Raw genomic sequence first — 18,614 nt, 5'->3', positions numbered from 1 at the left:
ACCACCTTGAGATATTAGTTCTAAGGTCTCAAGTATAGTTACAACGGCTGCCCCACCCTTCGAACCGAAACACATTACTGCTTCACGGCAGAAATAGGCAGGGTAGTGGTACCTACCTGCGCGGATTCACAAGAGGTCCTACCACCCGTAAACTCACAAGAGGTCCTACCACCAGTAAACTTAATTTAACAGATTCCTTAAAATTGTAGTTTTGTTCGTATATCACGGGCATGTAACTTTAGAATTAAGCCACTGAATAATCTAAATTAGGATTTTGTTTCATTATCATTTGTTTCCTCATTATTAAATTAACTTCGTTAATGAAGAAGGTTTTTTCTAAAGAGCGTGCACAACAGAGTAACCTTAGCCTGTGGCATGATGGCATGGCTGTAACTACGTGATCGTATGGTAGCCTGATGTGATAACCTTCACTGTCGGGGTTAGATTCATGGATCGGAGTTAATATTCATGGAGATGTTTTATACTCGAGCTCTGGGTATATCTGGTATTGTATTGTGCTTTTTTTCCCTACCTAAGCTGATAGCTTTGAGAGGCTATTTCAGCGTAACCTTAACTAGTAGGTGAGCTCACGGTGATCAAATCTGATGCCGTTGCTAACACGAACCCTAGCAAGAGCCGTGCTTCGCAGAATCTACCACCGGATCGGAAACGCGCCCCATGAGAAGATTCGGCGAGAAACTCAGTTGTCTGTGTCTGTGGGTTAATTTGCTCGTTGAGCCCTGCTTTCAATATCCGGTTTTATTAATATAGTACATTGGTTTGTTCTGTTCCTCTTTTAATACGAAAACTACCGAACTTAAAATCATAGAAGACATCGATAAAGGCTAATTTTAATTTTGCTTGTTTTTACTATTTATATTTTGCACATACATGTTTGCTATTTAAAGCTCCTTGAAGTGCGTCTTGTATATTTTCTTTTATAAAGATAATACTAGATACAGCTTTTCAACTTTAAAATATCAGTTGGTGGTGTTCGAAAGTTTGGCGTGTGAGCGCGAGAGATCCCTCTGCCAAAATTGTAACGAACTTTTGTTCTGTGAACTGTATTTTTGTTTTCGCACACTATCATGGCTTCATTTTTTATTGTTTTGTTTAGTCTATTGTCTTCGTTGTTTGTTAGTTGAAGTTAAAGGATATATAAAATTCTCATGTCACAATATTAGTTACCATACTCCTCTAAAATAGATTGACCGATTTTTATGAAATATATAATGTTCAGTAGGTCCGAGAATCGGCTACTATCTATTTTTCTTACCCTTAAGTGATAAGGGTTGTCCACCCCTAACATTTATTTTTTGGACTTTTTTTTTGTTATAATTAGCCATTATGTGGTTGAATGAGTTTTTGTTATTTTTGTATTTCCTCATCTTTCACAGCCTCTTTCACTCATTTTCCACATCCTTACATACTTACAATAAGTTAGTTTTTTTTTCTACACTTGAAATTCCCTAGAAATTTTATATATGGCAAAACAACGTTTGCCGGGTCAGCTTCTTCTTTCTTCTTCTTGCTTCGGTTTCCTCAATACTGGGGGTCGTGACCACCTCCTCGCAACAAGAGTTTATTACGGACCATTCCACGCCATTTGCCTCTATCTGCCGCCGAGTGTAGAGCATCGTGAACTGTGGTGTCAAGGGTAGTGCGGATCTGGTTAGTCAGCTAGTACATACATAAAAGTTCGTAATTTCGGTGAAGTGAATAGCAAAATCGACTACCACACTATTCAGTGCTTGGCTGTATATGTTATTGTATGTTTGTGTGTTTCGACATTCACTATATAAGAAAAACTATAGCTTAATTAGCCCTTGAATATTTATATGCGTTCAATGTTTATTAAGAAATTGCATTATTTCATTGCAAGTTCTAAATTGTTACCACAGTACAATTTCGTCAAACTAGAAAGCCCGATTTCTTTGAGAGTGATAGAATAATTATCGCCAATAATTACGAAACTCATTAATTTTGCGGGTTATTTTTATTATTATGCGACGTTATTCCTTACTCGTTGAATTAGATTGTGAACAAGTGCTAGATGCGTGATCCCCTAGAGAATTTGGTACCTGTCTACGGAATTTTGACGGCATTGTTGGAGCACTTCATAAGCCTACTCCGACTCTTTAGGTTAAGGCCAATTCAACTATCAAAGAAAAATTTAACTGAGATTGAAAACATGAATTAAATTAATCACTTTATCGGTAGTCGTAAAAGTCCTTTCGTATGTAATCTATCAACATTCGTTATTGGAACGAAGTTCCTTATAGGACGATGCGGAGGGGTACTCTAACCGGGAAAAAACGTCCGTAACGTAAGATTTTTATTAGTAATGAACACAGTGTACGACTTAAGTTTGTAATAACGTACAAATTAGTAATGAACACAGTGTACGACTTAACTTTGTAATAGCGTACAAAAATAACTTATTTTTTAATCATTCATTGACCACGATTTCAGAGCGTTCGTTTGCGCAATACACTAAATCTTATGCAAACAACCGTGAATGAAGTGTACCACAATAAGTCCACACGTTACCGAATGACCGTGGGTTGTTGCGAAACCTCCAGTTTTATTTTCTTTATACCTCGAATAGAACTTTAAATTAATATTTTTATAATAAGGAACTTCATTCTTATCCGGTGTACCACGACACCACACATCTTTTTTTTATTTAAAAGCGGTTCAAAGAACACAAACACAATGAATTCATTCGATTTATATTTCAAAACCTCTTTAAAAGCGCGGAAATCTTCCACTATTTTATCATACTTAAAATATTCAACAGAACACATCGCTTGGACGTAAGGACCATAATGCGCAAGTTGAAATATTGTTTAATATTTCGCATGGTGTCCAGTTAGGTTCGGTCGAGTCGCATCTGACGTTTATTCGATTTAACTCGCCCATGAACGTCGACAAGCAACTGGCGGCCAAATAAAGTTTCAGCTTAAATTCGTTTCGGGCTGACGGCGTGCAAGGCCGTACTCACGTGTTCTGTATTTATTTAATTTTATTATAAGATTTGACTGTGGTTTCTGATTCGATTTTTTTTTTAGGGATTTTGTGACCTGGTAATTAAGGCCTTTAAGTCATGTCTTATTTGTGTTTATATTCTTATTCATGAAAAATTATAATATGGGGTGAAATGAAATGAGATGAGATGAGATGATATGGGATGAAATATATATTCTTAGTAAAATGGTGGTCATTTACTGAGATTTTTTAGTGGACTTTTTGCAGGATCGCGAGAAGTTACGTCCTGCGGTTTTGTTTAATTTTCCCACATTTGTGCACTTTCACAGATATTAAACAGTTAATAAACCACCATTATTACAAATTTAAACCTTAAGAAACATTAAATAGACAAAATAAAACAAATCACACAACTTCACTCCTCGCGTTCCCGCCAAAAAGTCGTTTCTGATTAGAGGACCTGGAATGTAGATGTATTTATCGGTAATTTCAAGACCCTTTCAATGTTCATTTCAAGACTTATATACAAGTTTTCGAACAGCATACGTTTATTTATTTATTTATTCTTATGTGTTATAGTCTGTACTAAGTAATATCTACGAGTCATTAAGTACTCACCGAATATTAAATACAAGCGGCCCGCTCCGGCTCCGCTCGGGTCTTTAACACAAATTTCAACGATATTTGACGTTGTTTTATTTTTTAAAATAAAATAACACTTATTACGGCATAACTATAATAGTTGGACATAATATGCTGTCGCGACACTTTTTGTAAATAATAATGTGCTCTACAAAGTCGTAGTACATTATTTTATTCTATCATCAATAGTTTTCGCAGGGCACGCGATGTAAATAATATTTTAGGTAGTTTTATTACACCTTGAGTTACATTATTGGAGTTTTAGTAAGGATCACTTACTTTAAAAAAATATATCCTATGTCTGTCGGAAATAATGTAGCTTCCAAACAGTGAAATAATTCTTCAAATCGGTTCAGTAGTTTCGGAGCCTATTCAATACAAGCAAACAAACAAATCTTTCCTCTTTATAATATTAGTATAGATTAATTAGGAATAGGATTCGAATTACAAATCGACTAAGTCATTGACCTCGTTTAATTAATCCAATATGCATATTAATTACTACTACGAAACTGACATAAAGTTTAGGAGGTCAGTGGTCAGCGGTCAGATGGGTAAATTACAACTATTCATCACACGCTAAGTTGCACAGATGGACCAGACAACTATGAATCGTGTATTATTTACGATATGTATTTGAACTTGTAAATTAGCGCGCGTGCAACTGTATCTGGCATTAGCAGTGGTCGTATACAAGTCAACGGCCAAAGGTTGCCAAGTCACAAATTAGACGCCAAGCATCTAACGGTTATCGAATGGCATAAAAACTGTTACGTGTGTCTTAAGCAGGAAATGTTTATAAAAATCGATTCTTCTTCTGAGTCGGTCTCTTCATTACTGAAGGTCATGTCTAATCTAAAATGTGGACCACTCGATGCATAATGCTTCCCCACGTCTCCCTGTCCTCGGCGGTCTTTATAGCCTCGGTTATTGGCAGGTCGGTGAGCGTCTTAACCAGATCAGACCAGACGTGGTCAACCTGACCAACTACCATCAGCTTCTCCAAGTTATCGGGGCCTCTACGAGCGATGTGGCCGAAGTACGCGAGAATACGTTGGAAGCAGATAGCGGACAGCCTTCTGGCAATACCGAGCTCCTTCAGAATGGACAGGTTGTTCTGGCGTGCTGTCGTAAAAATCGATTACAGATTGGTAATTACACGAATCGGACATTTATCTTACTTACCTAATGTCTTAGTCTGGAAATCACATAAAAATTAATTCATTGCTTTCAATAAATATTTGTGTTTATCAATTTTTTTAATGAAATATAATACGTACTTAACAAATGTTCACGATTGACTTCCACGGTGAAGGAATAATACCGAGTAATAAAAGTGAAGCTCGCAAAATTATAATTTGCGTAATTAATGGTGGTAGGACCTCTTGTGAGTCCGCACGGGTAGGTACCACCACCCCGCCTAATTCTGCCGTGTAGATAAGCAGTAATGCGTTTCGGTTTGAAGGGTGGGGCAGCCGTTGTAACTATACTGAGACCTTAGAACCCTTATCTCAAGGTGGGTGGCGCATTTACGTTGTAGATCTCTATGGGCTCCAGTAACCACTTAATACCAGGTGGGCTGTGAGCTCGTCCACCCATCTAAGCAAAGAAATAAAAAAAGAGCTTGGTAATTGCTTTATATTGTATTAAATATATGATGATAATATATTAAAAGTTCTTATTAGGTACAACTATTGTAACTGCTTTTAAGTGACGGTCGTCCGTGAGCAAGCAAACTGTACGGAACTTCGGAACTAATATGATGAAAACAAAAAACACGACGTGAAACTGTAAAAATAATTTCAATTATATTTAGGACTTGCGAACATTTATAATGAAAAAACAGATTATACTTGACATTAAGTGTATTTATTTAATTGCAACTATAGAGTTATCTATCCGTTTGCCCTATGTAGTTGTTCAACTGAACGCACCTAACGGTCACCTCATTCAAGAAAATTGCAATGGATATAAAGCAGGAGTGGCCAACTTGATTAATACCAAGATCTCTTGTCTACTGACGAAACACTCTGCGACCTACCGTCAATGACGTTTCTTGAAATTTAATGAAACAATGTAGTTCATTAAACAAATAAGTAGTAAATTTTCTTTTATAAAAAAAATTAAAATAAACAAGAAATTAAATAATAATAAAAAAAATTTTATTGCTTAGATGAGTGGACGAGCTCACAGCCCACCTGGTGTTAAGTGGTTACTGGAGCCCATAGACATCTACAACATAAATGCGCCACCCACCTTGAGATATAAGTTCGACGGTCTCAAGTACAGTTACAACGGCTGCCTCACCCTTCAAATCGAAACGCATTACTGCTTCACGGCAGAAATAAGCAGGGTGGTGGTACCTACCCGTGCGGACTCTCAAGAGGTCCTACCATCAGTAAAAAATAAAAGAGAACTATTGTGTGGAAGAGAGGATAAATAATGTGACGTAATGGTCATTAACAAATGATACAAGATGAAGATGATGCGTGCGGCAATTGGTGATTACGTTCCGCAGTCTGTTGTATGTATTTATATTTTTTGTCTTGCCACGATCGACGGAACTAATAGCCACGATCGACCAGTTGATCGCAATCTACCGGTTGACCACCCCTGATATAAAGCCAGAGATAGATGCGAGATACTCTCGGATCACGGCATGTATTATTATCGGCCTTTGATAAGTATCTCATTTTTAAAGTTAACCTCTTTAAGTAGTTGAAAATTCCGGTAAATATTCCATTGCACAATAATAAATTAGAAAAATATATACAAAATCAAGCTAATAAAAGTGAGTTGATAATATTATCAGCTTCAACTCCGATTAGGTATAATGTGGCAAGATAAGAAGGCGCTCATCCAAGGTAAAAGCGTGAATTCTCTAAATAAAACGTATCCCACTCAGTTTTAAATGAAGTACGAAATTCTCCTTAAGTTAATACGCCGGGCAGGATGATAGATGAAGAAAACAGGTCGGCCGTCTCGACGGCTATATTACAGCTATTCATCACTCTATCAGAACCCACCCTATCTCCGCTAGCCCTTTGTGGCGACTCCCAACAAATCCTGTTACATTATTTTAACAATAACTTAAACTCTACACCAGCGTTTTAAGAATCTTAATGAACGCAATATTGTTGTTGTGCGTTACATGTAGCAAAGAATATTCAATTAAGTTTTTGTTGTGTCCATAAGGGGTCTGGTGTACTTTGGGAATAGGGTTAGTGACCTCTGCGACCTTTGGGCAAAGTTGATTAGAAATATCTTGGATGTTAAAAACAATTCGTTTAGGGCTTAATCTTATTATTGTGAATGAATCATTTACTAATGTAATGGTAGATTTGTGTTCGTAATTAACAGAAAAGTGTGGTTTATTTGTTTGCTTAAATGTAAAAAGTATGTAAATCCTGTGCGAATGTTTTCTTAAAACTCGACATCAAGAATAATCTTGTACAATTAAGCCTGTTATTTAAAGGTCACCCCATCAAATTGTTTTTTCAATGCCAAGCCATCATGGTTATGCGAGTTTATAGAATATCTTATTTAACACATCAATCTGTGAATATCTAACCACATGCTATGAGCTATGGGCATTTACTTGTCGGAGACGGTCATTACTTTAGTAGCTAAACGAAACGCAGCAGATTCCCGAGAGACGGCAGCACGATTGCGGTATCGTCGGAACTCGGCTAACTTCGTGCTACGACAGAGCCTAGCCGATGGAGGCGCGTAGACGCCATCACACTTACCAGCCAGCCTTCTTGAAGAGCGGTGCCTCCGTCCTAAGAACTGTCATTCGTTTTCGTTTGCTAACGTCAAGAGAAGATTTCTAAATTATTCTAAGACAGCAAACGTGATTGGTGTGCTCAATATTTCTCTTAGCTCGATCACCCTACTCGCCTCTACGATGTCTGACGATGGTGTTAATAATTGTGGCTTCTCCGACTTATTTACATATTCTTGGGCTACGGTAGCCACTTAATATCACGTATGCCTTGACATCGCTGATGCATCCATAACAATAAGATAATGTTTAATTTAATTATTTGAATCAATACTTTTGCTGTTACTATTACAATGGATTAGCTGTGCCCTTGAAAATAAAGAGTCTAGATCTTAAATGATAATCCTACTACAAAAAAAAAGACCACATATTATGCGAGATCATTTACAGTAGCCAAATATGTCAATGGGCATCGGTTGAATAATATTCGGCTATAAAGAACAGGGCGCACTCTCGGACCAGACGTTAATCCGCACCCCTATTCCGAATTGTCGAGATAAAAGCGGCTGTCCACACTGCGAACTAATCGTGAAGGATGAACGGGATTCCGCAGAACTTTGAATTCGATTTGTACAGAATAGCGACGTGTCCCTCAATGAAATATGGTCCACGTCTGATAGATTAACTGGCGTGGTGCCGTCAACAGCTTTTGGTTCGAATGTTATCGATATAGATATGTACCCATGTCTAGCACTAATAAAAGTACTTATACATTCACTTTGTAGTGGTAGTTATTATAAATACAGGTTCGCATCTACAACAACAACAAAATTCGGACAGTCGGTTTATTGAGCATAAATCGCTGTTAGTATTGCACACGAATAACCTCATTCCGCTTATCTGATGTGAAATAGTCACGCATTTTGGTTTGAAATGTGGGATAACAGTTATACAATTCAACTGAATCTTCAAACCCATGTCTCAAGACAGGCTCTGAAGTCGTCGTGGCCTAAAGGGTGAGACGTCCGGTGCATTCGTATCTAGCGATGCAACGATGTTCGAATCCCGCATGCGGGTGGGTACCAATTTTTTTATTGAAATACGTACTTAACCAATGCTCACGATTGACTTCCACGGTGAAAGAATAACATTATTATTATTATTAAATTGTGCACATTAAAAGGAGAAAAAGATAATTTTAACTGCTCCTAATTCCTATTTCTAGACAAAATAATAGTATAAACATTTACGCTTCATTAAAATTCGATTAATGACTTCATTATGGCGAATAGGTAAGGGATCGGATATTTAATGGTCAAAGCTTCTGTGACCGCATTCGATAGCGGTCAAAATAGATCAAACACAATATAATTTCCCTAAACACATCTCTGTCATCAAAGATATCTTGAACGCGTGCAATGTTGCGTGATGGTCGAAACCCGATATATTTCTGTTTGAATGGATATGAGATCCAGTTAAATTTTCTCGATGGGCAATCGGATTAGCATCAACCAGCCATTACACGGTCGCTCGGATGCCTCTCTGATAAAATGCGTCCAATTTCAAATCGGAAACAGGAAAAATACTCGGATGTGTCGGAATTTATAAGCATGTTATTTCAATCAATATTTCATGCATATGTCCTCGTTTGGTTCGAGATTTTCCTCTTGCAGATTTATCGGCATCACTGTAGATTATGCGAATTTTCATAAATGACAATTCAGCTTATTGAAATTCAAGCATTTTCTATCTTGATTAATTTTAATAGACACATTTGAAACAATAGTTTTTTTGTGTTTGGTATTTGGTAATCACTTAGTAACAAGTGCCACAATGCGCCCATTTATTTTTAATTTTTATTTATTACACATCATGTAAAATTTACATTGGCGGACTTAATGCCTAAGGCATTCTCTACCAGTGAACCAAAGGTAGTGCAGAGTGAATAGTGGTAGGTTTACTAGTGGTAAGGCGTCTTATGAGCACTCAAAGGTAGCCTTGCCTATTTCTGCTGTGTACCAATAATGAGTTTCGGTTTGAAGGGTGGGGCAGCCGGCAAAAACTAAGACTTTGAACATGGCTCAAGGTGGCAGCATAAACGTTTTTGACGTTTGTGGACACTGATGATCACTCAACACCAGGTGAGCCGTTGGTTCGTTCATTCATCGTAGCAAAAAAATCTAGAAAAAAAATGTTTTTTTAAATTGCTTAAATGGGTGGACGAGCTCACAGCCCACCTGGTGCTAAGTGGTTACTGGAGCCCATAGACATCTACGACGTAAACGCGCCACCCACCTTGAGATATAAGTTCTAAGGTCTCAAGTATAGTTAGTTATCTTCACCAACATCTCTGGTTATGTGCAAGATATTTAATTGGATTCGCGGATAAGGTAAATGAGTTTTACGCCTCGTGGGACGTCGACAGTCGTGTCCGGTAAAATTAATTGAATTTTATCCCTGTAAACCGCGTTGTTAACCAGAAATCAAGTGGCTTCTACCTGATTTTTATAAAGCCTTACTTTTTTTGGAGAGCAAATTGGGAATTGCCCTTAAATAATAAAAAATCATTTTATTTCTCATGAAAAACGTAAATATGATTTGGTAAAATGAAAAAAGAACGTTATGCATATTTAATCACGGGATTCATTTTCTTGTTAAAGAGGAATCAAGGGAACAAAAACCGTTCCTGGAAAATTAACTGGCAAGCGTTTATGTCGGAGCTATGTTCAAAGTAAAAGGTTATTGGATAAGATGCTTAAGGATGATATTCTTAAAGAGATGTTTTCAAGTTCGAAAATACACATGGTCTTTAAATAATTTCTTTCAAAAATAAGTTTTTTTCTTTTTAAAAGTTCTTAAAATAATTTGTTATGGCATATCTTGTTCGGATTAGCACGGGTAAACACACCGATACGAATCTACATCGTAAAGAATACGCCTTATCTCCCCACTTGCAGGCGCAAAGGAAAAGAGCTCCGTGAAATTTGTAGCTTACAAATAACCTAAAAGTCCTTCTGTGTCATAAAAGTCACATCTTTGTGAATAACGAGATAAGTTACAAAAGAAAAGTTTTTTCCTTCGCTTTTATGCTCCGGTACACTTTTCCATGATATTTTATGTTAATTTCATTTGAGCCTACATATGTATAAGCAGTTGTCGGAGATTTATGAATTATTGTTAAAGTCACTAACGTCTCAATCTCCCAGGTTTTGATGTTCGCGATTGCGCACGTCAATAATAATTTTCGTTAGGCATAATCAACGGCTTATTGTCTCCAGATTTCGAATTAAATATAACAGGGAATCTTTATTTGAAGTCGTCGTGGCCTAAAGAATAAGACATCCTGTGCAATCGCATCTAATGATGCAACGGTATACGAATCCCGCAGGCGTTTACCAAATTTTCTAATGAAATACATACTTATCTTTTGATTGACTTCCACGGTGAAGTAATGATATCGTGTAATAAAAATTAAACCCGCAAAATTATAATTTGCGTAATTACTGGTGATAGGACCTGTTGTGGGTCCGCACGGGTAGGTGTCACCACCCTGCCTATTTCAGCCTATTTCAGCATTAATGCGTTTAGGTTTGAAGGGTGGGGTAGCTTCTGTAACTATACTGAGACCTTAGAACTCAAACCTCAAGGTGGGTGGCGGCATTTACGTTATAGAAGACTATGGGCTCCGGTACCCACTTAACACCAGGAGGGACGTGAGCTCGCCACACATCTAGAAAAAAAGAAGTTGTCCTTCTAGACTTCTCACCTGATGATGAGTGGATACCGTGACTCTTGGACTTCGGCAATGCCAAGGGCAGAGCCAAGCCTTTGCTTACCGAAAAAATCAATATCCATAATAGTAGGAAAGTTTAACTGTCATATCCTTCATAGCAGAACACATGCCTGCTTTGCGATATTGTTTCTTACTAGGTTTTCTGGTATTAGCTGTAGAGCATGTTTTTAGCCCGCATAATATGTACCATCATTATTGTCATAGCGCCACAACTCCAAAGGGTAGCCCTGCCATCTTCCGAGAGTGTTGGGATTTTTGGGACGATATTGCGATCAATATTCCGTATAAAAGTCATTTGGAAGGCAAAGCCAAATTGGCCTAAAAATCTTGGGTGTCCACATCAGAACGAAGCGGTACTTTATGCTTGGGCGTGTGTTTAAAAAATACAAACTCGTTTTCGCATGGAGCTTTGCTTCCATTTCTCGAGTGAGGCTTCCTAATACCAACTACGTCTATTTGACTCCATACCGAAGAGAGCCATGCGGATTATTGATGGACCCATTCTAACGGATCGTTTGGAACCTTTGGATTTACCAAGGGACTTTGGTTCTCTTGTGCTGTATATTCTATGAGGTATTGTTGAACCCTTCATCTTTTTTTATCTATGCACCGTCCGTCACCGGAATTGAGTTAATCCAAACCATCTGAAACCGCGGCTTTGATCCACGGTGTTTCCTCAGCGCAATTAACTTTCTCGCGAATAGTATTGTTCGAATTACAACAACAAGAACTGAAGTAAAATGATTTCCGTGGATCAAAATCCGCATTGTCCAAGTACAATCACATCCAAGATAGCTAAGAGAAACATAAACATATCAATCCTTCACAATAGCTCAGAATTGAGGTTGAAGCCCCTAAACAAACCATTGTCAAATGTTATGAACACGAGATGAACAACGACACCAGTATAGAAACTTGTTACATATTATTATTATATTATGTACTGATTGATTTCTTATTGTGGTTAGTAAATTGATGAACCTTACTAAGATATGTGGACAAACTCACGGCCAGCCTGGTATTAAGTAGTTACAGTAGCCCATACATCTCAACAAACTAAATTCCGTCATCCACCTTGAAAAGTGTCTGTAAGGTGTATTTCGAGCAGGATTTAGTTTAGGAATTTAACTCTAATTTCATCCAATACACTAGTTGACTCGATTGTACGGTGTAGACTAAGCCGATAGTTATAAAATAAATATGTTTAATAGAAAAATCATTACAATCACTAAATGGTTACTGGTTCGCATAGACTTCACAAAGTATCTACTACCGCTCTTTAGAAGACATGAGTTCTAGGTTTCGCTTTCTTCATAATAATAATTAAGAATCCTTTTAAATCCATCCAAAACTTCATCCAACATATAAGAAACTAGCGACCCGCCCTCGCTTCGCTTCGGAAAAATTAAAACACACATGAAAAAAAAAAAAGGTTCATCAGGGACAATGTCGGCTTCTAATGGAAAAAGAATTTTTCAAATCGGTCCAGTAGTTTCGGAGCCTATTCGAAACAAACAAACAAACAAATCTTTCCTCTTTATAATATTATAGTATCGACTAGCCGTACTCGCCCGTTTCGCTATTTTAGGGCATTTAAAATTAACATTATTATTTATTGTCATTATTATTAGGGAGTCCAACACTTACCTAGTCAGGTCATAAGTATTGTCACACAGTAAAAACTTTTCTTTTAGAATGCTGGCCACAAAAAAGTTTATTGAATTCGAATTTCAAATTGTTCATGAAAATAAAAATGTATACTTTTAGAATTTTACTCATTTTTAAATATGGAGTGGACGCTTAAAGAAGACCGTGTTGCAGTTATTGCGTTGCATCGTTGCGGTTACGCGCCAATTCAAATTTTTAACATACTGAAAAATTTGAATATAACCAAAAGATTCGTTTATCGTACCATCAAACGATACAATGAAGACTCTAGTGTAGATGACAGGTCAAGAAGTGGTCGCCCTCGGTCTGTTAGGACTCCAGCAGTGATAAAAGCTGTGAAGGCGCGAATTCAAAGAAATCCCAAACGTAAGCAGAAACTGTTGGCCCTTCAGATGGGGTTAAGCAGAACCACGGTGAAAAGGGTGTTAAATGAAAACTTTGGGCTTCGGGCATATCGAAGAAAAACAGGGCATCGTTTGAATGCTCGTCTAATGGACCTGAGACTGAAGCGATGCCGCGCTTTGTTGAAGCGGTACGCGGGAAAAAAATATCGGGAAATTCTTTTTTCGGATGAAAAATTTTTTACCGTAGAAGAGAGCTACAACAAACAAAATGATAAGGTGTACGCACACAGCAGTGAAGAAGCGAGCAACCGTATTCCGCGTATCCAACGAGGTCATTTTCCATCCTCGCTCATGGTATGGTTGCGAGTTTCTTATTGGGGCTTAACAGAGGTACATTTTTGTGAGAAAGGTGTAAAAACGAATGCAGTTGTGTATCAAAATACAGTCCTGACGAACCTTGTGGAACCTGTTTCTCATACCATGTTCAATAACAGGCACTGGGTATTCTAACAAGATTCGGCGCCAGCTCATAGAGCGAAGAGCACACAAGACTGGCTGGCGGCGCGTGAAATCGACTTCATCCGGCACGAAGACTGGCCCTCCTCCAGTCCAGATTTGAATCCGTTAGATTACAAGATATGGCAACACTTGGAGGAAAAGGCGTGCTCAAAGCCTCATCCCAATTTGGAGTCACTCAAGACATCCTTGATTAAGGCAGCCGCCGATATTGACATGGACCTCGTTCGTGCTGCGATAGACGACTGGCCGCGCAGATTGAAGGCCTGTATTCAAAATCACGGAGGTCATTTTGAATAAACTTTAGTGTCATAAGAATCTATGTTTTGTTAAGTTCATTTTGGTATATGAATGGTTACATAATGAATAAACTTGTTTCAATTATTTTACATTAAACATGTGACAGAATTTATGACCTGACTAGGTATATAAATATTAGCGTATCCATTAAGTACATGTATTTTCTACATGGATACCAAGTTTCAAGTCAACCGGATGCATGGTTCAGTAGTCATAACGGAACATGTGTAAAAACCACTGTAGATTTAAATATTAGTTTAGATTAGTAGGAGGGTGATACAGATTTGTAACATACTTTTATTTTTATTGCCCTTGTAGGCAGACTAGCATACGGTCCACCTGATAGTGAGTGGTTACCGTCGCCCATGGATTTCAGCAATGCCAAGGGCAGAGTCAATCCGCTGCCCACCGACCAAGCTGTTGCCTACCTACAAGTACCTACAACCAATGTTACATTACTGAATCATACGTATCTCGTGTATTACACGGTATCACCGTAAACATCGTGGATGATGTAAACAATGCTAGCATACGTAATGCCCTCGGAAACTCGCGTCCAGCGGGCAGATATAAGCAAAATTTTTCATATGACACGAACTCACCTCATGCACTCCCAGGGAATTCGAGTACCGCACTTTTGGCTTTGCAGCATTGTTGAAAGGTACATTTTTGCATTTACAATTTAGTTTTATTTTTGTACCCGCAAAGCTGCTTTAATAACGTTCTATTTACGATATAAATTCGGTTCGTAATATGAAAGTTAAGTTATTTCGGTTCAAACCAGTGGCTATGAAATAGAGATGTTTCATGTTTGAATTTGTGCATTACGTTTTTTTGAATATACGAAAATAAATATTTCGCTGAAAATTTCGGATTTCGTAGTTTTTTTTATCATTTATAACTTAAAGATGAGAATACATGAGTTTGGGTGTAATGCATGATAAAACCTAATGTGCTTCTTTCTTAACGTTTTAATAGTTCGCGTTCTAGCTACTGTTAAGTGGGTACCGATGACCATAGACATTCATAACGTGAATGTCCTCGCCCACCTTGAGACACGAGATTAAACTATCAATTATATGTGTAGCGTATTTTTCATTGTCTAGCGGCGGTAATAGGCATAATGACAGGACGTACTCCTACCGCGATAACATTGCGTAGCTTTTTGATACACTTAACTCCTGTACTAATAACTTATGTACTAAAAGCTAAAATTCATGTTTGTCTCGCCACTGAAATGATGTCAACAACACACAACGTTAACCATTAAACTGATTATTTCTGGTAGCACTATATTATAGGCTAGCGACCCGCCCTCGCTTCGCTTCGGAAAAATTAAAACACACATGAAACAAAAAAACAAAAACAAAAAAAAAATTAAAAAAAGTAGCCTATGTTCATCAGGGACAATGTCGGCTTCTAATGGAAAAAGAATTTTTCAAATCGGTCCAGTAGTTTCGGAGCCTATTCGAAACAAACAAACAAACAAATCTTTCCTCTTTACAATATAGCACTATATTATAGATTTAATAAGTAAGCTTATAACATTATATTCCAAAACAGTACTTGACAAAATCTAACAGGACTCAACGACTTTAAGCTCAGCGAGAGTTAAGGCGCGTTTTATAAAACTGCTGCTCTAACGAAGCTCGTTAGCACACTTCAGTAAGAAGATTGTCTGCTGCAGTAGAGACACCTTCAGACGACGACGCAGCAAATGGAACTAATGAGTCCGTTGTTGTTCTACGCGATTTTACTTCCTACGGCTTTAGGTGAGACGTACATTGTACTACAGATTAGGAAACTCAAACTATGTATTTTATAACACTGCTGCTATTTTTACCCGTGACTACGGGTAATAATAGAGCTTTATATATATGTAACTTCTATACGATTTATGATATAAATTTTAAAAATATGTTATAAAGGTGAAAGCTATTGCTTGATCACTTTTTATATTTCAATGATCAAAAATGTTTTAATATTTCTAATGTCCCTTCTTCTCGTTTTTCAATATTCAAATTTCGATTTATGTCACCTTTAAAACATATTAACCTCTTTTAAGATTTAACTATATCATAAATCGTATAGAGGTTACATATTAGTATGTAAAATATTATTTAATTTCATACAAATAGTTTTCGAATAAAGCAATCGACACAATCGATGATATTTTAATTTCTAAGCAAATATTTACTGGCAATAAATATTTTTATGTAAATTGTGGTGATAGATATATGCATTGAAGCTTCTAATAAAAAAATATAAGTACATGAATCTGGGATATGATGTCGAAATATCGATTGTTACCATCAGTTTTATAAGTAAACAAATAAAATAATAATAATTTAACTGCCATAAGATCCTTCACGATCAAATAAATCTTCCTTAAATTAAGACGATCTAATATGTTTATACTTAGTATAATAAGTTGAAACCATACAGCAAAGGACCAGATTATATATTGCTCGTACGGATCAATGGTGGAGAATTAATGGCAGTAGCAGCTGGTGGAGGAAAAGGTCGGATGTTCCTCTCGTGGTTAATAATTGAGCAGATTTAGTATACATAACCGTGCATTATCAAATTGCCATACCATTTCAATATTTAAAACTCTTTTTTTGTTAACAGGTCGTTTGCTTTTTAAACCAGATTGGGAACCGAAATTGAACCATTCCATTAAAACTCGACACAACCCGACAGCACATAAGAAGCTTCTTCTTAACTTTAATGGGATACCGTTGGTTAATGTCATTAGTGAATTACAATTAGTATTCAACGATGTTAACTGTCAAAAATGTACCGACTGCATGGAAAGAGCTGTGAAAGCATTTATAATCAATCAACACATTATCAGTAGTCGACCGAACCTTGAAGATTTTCAGAATGATGTACTTTACGAAAAATTAAACATTAATCGAAATAAAAGAGACGCTAATAAAAAAGTTGATGCACCAAATGAAAAGAATACCAACAAAGTTAAAACAAAGAGAACCAAAGCGAACAAGATCACGGTTACAAAATACGATGTAGACGGTGAAGTTTACGCTTTGAAAGTACATGAAACTATTCATTTAAAAGAAAAAGCCAATAATACTATTACAAGCTGTCACGTATACGGAGTCAAAAAATCGTTTCCATGTGAGACTCCCGAAGCTAATTCTATAGTAATTAACCTCACTAGAAAAAGGAAAGCCAACAAAACGAAGAAAATTAAAGAAAAAACTATTGTTGTTGGGACCACAAATAGAATTCCAGCAATGTTTAGAAAAAGACAACTAGACGATTCACAAATACCAGAACATTTTAGGACCTCTATCGAAGACTTTTATTAGAAATCCTACCGAAATAGACGACGTATTCTAATAGTATTAGTCTTAGTAGTAGTGGTATTATAATAATTCACTTAAATTAATAGAACATAATATTATAATATCATACAACTGAATAATTTGTTGGTGAGTTTAAAAATTCACATAGTTACCAGACTAATATCTGAAATCACTGTATTAATTTGAAAATAGTTTGTAATAGTGTGTTCAGATAATTTGTTAAATAATTTTATTATAGTTGGTTGAAAAATATTTACTATAAAAAAATGGTATCATAAGTAAGAAGTGCTGATGAAATGAACACATTATTACGTGGGTACACGGTCTTATTTTAATATGAATACCTGGTATCCACTCGGTACCTATGGATGGTTATTAAATACTAGGTATATAAAATATGTAAACATATCGTCATTGCCCTTAACTACGGGCATATCCAGATTCTCGTTATTGGAAACCCACGCATCCCAATATCATTACAGTAAGTGGAATTATAATGTGCGGTGAGACCAGGTGTTCTGGTTTGCGGTTTGATTAATTATTAGTGTATGTTGCAATCATCTCGTGATCAGTGAAAATATCGCTTGGAGCACTTCATACGGTTCAACTTCAAAACAAAGTTGAGACTTTAAATTTGTAGGTGGGATTTATATAGAAATAGATATATATGGGCGCAGTTGGCTTTTAGAAGAAAAAAAAATCGAGAAATAATAATAATAGGCACCGATTTTAAAAAGAATTAAAATCCTACTCTACTTGAATATTACGTGGCGAATTCTCTGAGGACTTAACGAGATAACATCATGAAGATTAGATGTCGTCGGACGATAAAGCCCATTATGCACGGCTTTTACCAGTCTCTTGGTTTTTATGGGAAGATATTGCCAACTTGCTCAATGGGACCGAAGTAACTATTTCAGTCCATATTCTTAACATCATCAATTTACAGTTTTATTATTTTGTATATATAAGTTTGTATTTAAAATGAGCATTTCATTTACTTTTTTATTTAAAACCATACCTACGCTTTTTGTGACATATCTGTTGAAACTGAAGTGAAGCTTTATTGGCATAATCTAAGTCTAATATTAGGCGTGCTGGTTAGAATTTTACATACGGTTAGGTACCTCTTTCTTTAGTATTTTTGGCGCTGTATAGCCATGCATTCATTTAATTTTGTACAGGGGGACTGCCATTAAACAAAGCAATTGGGAGTTCGATCTCATGATTCAATGTACGTAACTAGGTTCACATCAGTGGGCACCAGTACACTCGTACTAGGCGAGCCATTATCTCATTGGCCCAAG

The 18,614-nt window shown here is 36.7% G+C and overlaps 1 protein-coding gene across 1 annotated transcript; it reads left to right on the top strand.

The window, feature by feature from the left end:
- Window positions 1-14,503: 14,503 nt before the first annotated feature.
- On the top strand, window positions 14,504-18,292 carry LOC119630132 (uncharacterized). The gene is made up of 3 exons (XM_038018623.2): window positions 14,504-14,636; window positions 15,559-15,747; window positions 16,607-18,292. The coding sequence occupies exons 2-3, from the start codon at window positions 15,693-15,695 to the stop codon at window positions 17,308-17,310; spliced, it is 759 nt and encodes a 252-aa protein (XP_037874551.1). The 5' UTR covers window positions 14,504-14,636; window positions 15,559-15,692; the 3' UTR covers window positions 17,311-18,292.
- The last annotated feature ends 322 nt before the right edge of the window (window positions 18,293-18,614 follow it).

The sequence above is a fragment of the Bombyx mori genome, chromosome 21 (assembly GCF_030269925.1).
Source record: "Bombyx mori chromosome 21, ASM3026992v2".
NCBI lineage: Eukaryota > Metazoa > Arthropoda > Insecta > Lepidoptera > Bombycidae > Bombyx > Bombyx mori.
Note: the sequence above shows the minus strand (reverse complement) of the source record. Positions and strands in the feature narration are given on the sequence as shown.